The sequence below is a fragment of the Poecilia reticulata genome, linkage group LG19 (genome assembly GCF_000633615.1).
Source record: "Poecilia reticulata strain Guanapo linkage group LG19, Guppy_female_1.0+MT, whole genome shotgun sequence".
Lineage (NCBI taxonomy): Eukaryota > Metazoa > Chordata > Actinopteri > Cyprinodontiformes > Poeciliidae > Poecilia > Poecilia reticulata.
Window position 1 is genome coordinate 26,560,634 of NC_024349.1, and position 4,784 is coordinate 26,565,417.

General features: G+C 40.1%; 1 protein-coding gene across 3 annotated transcripts in view; it reads left to right on the forward strand.

Moving 5' to 3' along the window:
* atad1b (ATPase family AAA domain containing 1b) overlaps window positions 1–3,128 on the forward strand; it is an 11,102-nt gene extending 7,974 nt beyond the window's left edge. For all 3 annotated transcript variants that reach the window (XM_008438082.2, XM_017301731.1, XM_017301730.1), the window contains 6 exons: window positions 807–1,007; window positions 1,134–1,240; window positions 1,308–1,397; window positions 1,475–1,525; window positions 2,146–2,276; window positions 2,381–3,128. In XM_008438082.2, coding sequence (XP_008436304.1) covers window positions 807–1,007; window positions 1,134–1,240; window positions 1,308–1,397; window positions 1,475–1,525; window positions 2,146–2,276; window positions 2,381–2,504 — 704 coding nt within the window. In that variant the 3' untranslated portion in view covers window positions 2,505–3,128. The remainder of the gene's footprint in view (window positions 1–806; window positions 1,008–1,133; window positions 1,241–1,307; window positions 1,398–1,474; window positions 1,526–2,145; window positions 2,277–2,380) is intronic.
* Window positions 3,129–4,784: the final 1,656 nt, after the last annotated feature.

Consider the following 4,784-nt stretch of genomic DNA (forward strand, 5'->3'; position numbering starts at 1 on the left):
AATATTTTCAGGCTCATAAATTAAGTTGCATTTCCTCCTACATTAACAGACTAGAAGTGAAGCATGATATAAAATGTTCTACATAATGAGCCTCTGTTTTGTAATGCTTTTGAGCTATTATGATATCAAAAGACAAAGCAGAGAATTTCAAACCATTTGCGGAGAACGTTTACAACAGACACGGACTGAAAAAAAGTTCGACTCATTGTGTCAATAAAAGTGTAAAAACCGTATTTATTTCAAATAATTTGCGAAATAAAACCCACCGTATTAGGGATTACATGGTTAGGAAACGTGATAATGTTACAAATATCTTTAAAATTTCCTCTTCGGTCATATTTTTATCCGTTTCCTCGTCAATATGCGAGAGCTTAGAGCGATGCGCGCTCCCGCGACAGGGGATGCAAATTTGGGCAGGCGTGCTTTTCTGGGCATAACACCGGCCCTCGAGGCCTGGAGTTGCCCACCCCTGTTCTAGACGGTCGTTAGGTAGATAGGTCAGTCAAACTTTATTAATAGATTATAAACCAGCGCTCTGACAACTATCCCAGCATGCACTGCACCGCGCGTTTCTTCTTCTATGGCCGAAAATGAAGTTGGCAGCTGCTTACTGTAGTTGCTAGACCTGTTGTGGCTCAAAATTGGTCCATATATAAGGCGCACTGTCGGTTTTTGAGGAAATTGAAGGTTTTTAGGTGCCTTATTGTGTGGAAAATACAGTAGTTATTTATGATCCAAACAAGTTTTATTCTGAAACTAGAAAAGTAAAAGTCGGTGTTGACCTTATCCTGTCGTCGTTTTAACAGGTGTACTGCTTTATGGCCCCCCTGGCTGTGGAAAAACACTGATCGCCAAGGCAACAGCGAAGGAGACAGGGTTTCGCTTCATCAACCTGCAGCCAAGCACACTGACGGACAAGTGGTACGGGGAGTCGCAGAAACTGGCTGCTGCTGTATTCTCATTGGCTGTTAAGCTGCAACCTTCTATAATCTTCATTGATGAGATTGGTGAGAAATGTGCACACAGTGACTGACTACAGATAGTTGTAATCTGTTTGCGACCTGTATGAATTAAGCACCTGTATGTTGTAGTATCTGCCTGGCTCCAATACGTATCACTGCTTTTGAATATAGACTCATTCCTGAGGAGTCGTTCAAGCTCAGACCACGAGGCTACAGCCATGATGAAAGCCCAGTTTATGAGTCTGTGGGATGGACTAGACACAGACCATCATTGCCAGGTGCGTGTGCAAAAACAGATACACACACAAGCAGGTGGATGTAGTCTTATAGTTTTCTCCATGTCAGGTGATCATAATGGGCGCAACTAACCGTCCTCAGGACCTGGACTCTGCCATTTTGCGGCGAATGCCAACCAGGTTTCACATCAACCTACCTGTATGTACAGTCATAGTATTTACAAGTTCTGCCAGAGATCCTGTTGTAGAGGATGCCAACACTGTTTGTTTCTGCAGAGCGATAGGCAGCGAGAGGACATCCTTCGTCTCATTCTGATGAACGAAAAAGTAAGTTCAGCTCGAGAAAACAAACTTGAAATTTATTCTCATTAAAATGATCAATTTTGAAAATTTTGAAATACTTCACCCATCAAGTCTGCTGTGGGTGAAAGGCGGGGTCACCTAAAGGCGGGACAGACTAATTTTGTAAATAAGGGCTAATGATTTTAAACTTGAGTCACACCTCAGGCTTGAGCCCCTTTCATCTTTTAAGCTTCAAGTGCCCTTTTTTGAGTGTTTTTTTATCTGTGCATCAGGAGGCCAGCTTGTGATCCTCAACAATAGTATTTAGCTAAATATAACAATTTAGCTAAATAAATTAGTCTGGCTGCCCTCGGTCTAATAATGCTGAGCATTCTCAGTGCCACTGCCTCCATGTTAAGACACTGAGCCCATGATGAGGAGGAGGGGGGAACTGCAGCCTCTAGCTATTAAATTATGGGCATGTTTTTTCCAACATACTTGTTGTTAATAAAAAAGAAAGTTGTCTCTGCCACCTGTTGGTGGCTCATATCTCAGGCATGAAGTGGCAGAGACAACTGCTGCAGGATTTCTTACAAATAGGAATAAAGATCAATTCAGAACAAACTGAACTGATAGATCAGCTGATGGTTTATAATCACCTGCAGGTGGACACCTCTGTTGACCTTAAACTTGTTGCCAAGGAGACGGAGGGTTTTTCAGGAAGTGACCTCAGAGAAACTTGTCGTGATGCAGCACTGCTCTGCGTCCGAGACTTTGTCCACAACCAGAGCACCAGGTAAGCTGCAGAATCGCCTCTTCAATCACATTTCGTGTGTCTCAGGTATGCCTAGTGTTATCTCAGATGTGTGGTTTTTTTTTTCTTTTTTTTGCTGTTCTCAGCTCGGAGGATGATGACCCTATACGTCCTATCTGTCAGTCTGACCTGCAGACCTCAATCAGCAAGATGAAGCGCTCTAAGGCAGCAAACATTCATGGTGTTCTGGTACACGCCGCTCTGGACTAAATGCTTGGGTTCATATGAACTTCCAATACTGGTGTGGAAACGCATTGAGCATGTGCCACTTACTGCTTTCTGACATCTTTGTTTCCTGTCTCCTCCATGTTTGGGCACCCAACAGGAACCTGGTGTTCCTGATGGGAGGTGTTCATAGTTACACCACAGTTCTCTGTGAAGCTACCTAGGGATGTTCCACCTCACCAAAGTTCTTCTAATCTTCCCCCTGTTGTCACCCCTGACCTGAAAATGCTGAGATGTTCTGAATTTGAAAATAATCCTCACTGTGTCAAAGATAATACATTTTAATCATTAGACAAAACCCATAAATTTAATAAAACAATGAAACTGCTGACAAATTGGTCAGGGGCAGCACTCTGTGATGAAACAGCAAGCAATTATCAACATAAAGTCATTTATAATTGATTAATATCTTTTATTGATCCTTTATTCTATATGTTTTTGTGACTTATAATTTTCTGAGGGCTGGTTGTGTATTTATTTATATTTAACCATGGTGGGTCATTTTGTTCTGTTCAACTCTGATTGTAAACAGTCTGAAGTGTTTTTTATGCAGTAGAAAAATAAAAAGCAAAAATATTTATTTTAACACATCTCTATAGATGGAGCTCATTTTGTCACTTCACTGTTTGATTATTGAACGTTTTGTTTTTTTTCCTATGTCAGAGCTGTGTATGTTTCAAACCTGCTCTGACAGCTCATGGTTGAAAGTACTTACACACGTGGACAAAATTGTTGGTACCCCTCAGTTAATGAAAGAAAAAACCCACAATTGTCACAGAAATAACTTGAATCTGACAAAGGTAATGAATAAAAAATGAAAATGAAAGTCGGACATATCTTTTTTATGGAAGCGCATTGCTATCACGCAGGGGGGAAAAAATTCGAGCGCTATCACGTTAAAACGTGATGGTATCTTGTTAAAACGTGATACGTATCTTGTTAAAACGTGATACGTGTCTTGTTAAAACGTGATAGTATCTTGTTAAAACGTGATAGTATCTTGTTAAAACGTGATAGTGTCTTGTTAAAACGTGATAATTTTATGTCCAGGAAGTGGCGATATTATGCTAGGCTATTACAGTGGCTAACAGGAATTGGTCAGGTTTCCCTTCATGTTTGGTCTACAGGGATATGGATGCTGCTTTGCACTGTGGTTAAAACCATTAATAGCTACTCTGAGCAGGATCCTAAATAGAACGGTCTGCACAGAAGGAAACGTAAATTCGGTTCTCTAGCTGTGGCGGCTTTCCTGACCCTGGAACGAAGCTGAAGTTGGCTTCCGGTTGTAGCTTCTGATTTGGGAAATGGCTAAAGAGCGATTATAACGGAGGCTCAGATGTATTTGCTGAAYATTTTCTGTTCAGATTTCTTTTTTTTTAACAGTACACTTGCTGAGGAACGGCAACGGCTGTTCGTAACCAAGCAACCGAAATCAACAGAAGGCTACATAGTGGCAAAAGACAAAACTAGATCCTGTTAAGCATTCTTCAAAAATAAAAGACTTCCTCTCTCCAAAATAAATCATATATAAAGCTTTGAATTTAATTATTTTTCACGTCACCTTTTTGTAATTATGTACAACCAAGTTAAATTAGGTGAATAATAATTATCATGTAAATTATACTTAACATATGACTTGACATAAGACTGTGTATAAATAAGTGTTGCCCTACAACAAATTGGCGACCTGTCCAGGGTGACCCTGCCTCTCGCCCAGAACGTTAGCTGGAGAGGCACCAGCAACCCTCCCGACCCCACTATGGATGGATGGATGGATGGATGTAAATAAGTAACTAATCATGGAAATTCTATTTAACATATAAGTGTTAACAAATCATTTGTTCTGCTTTAAAAACGAACATGCATCGACACTTCAAATCTGGAGTACATTATTCTACGGCAATGGCAGAATATTTCAAACCTAGTTTGTGATTTGTGAAACCTTTATCTGAATTGTGAAACTTCAAAAATGAGAGATTTAAAAACCTTTTCGTATCTGGAATGCATTATAAATGAACTATCACATTTACAATATTTGTTATTATTTTAGCCTTCTATTTTCTTTCATTTTTTGTCCTAGAGCACCTGCCTTTCTGTTTGGCTRTTGTGGCTTACAGGGATGCATCAGCTGGGATAATAATAATTCATATATAAAACATGGTATTGTTTTACCATGTTTTATAGCAATAAAACATGGTGTTTTAAACGAGCCCGACTTACTGCCGGCAATGCGGACCAGACTCTGACACCGGTCATACAGGGACC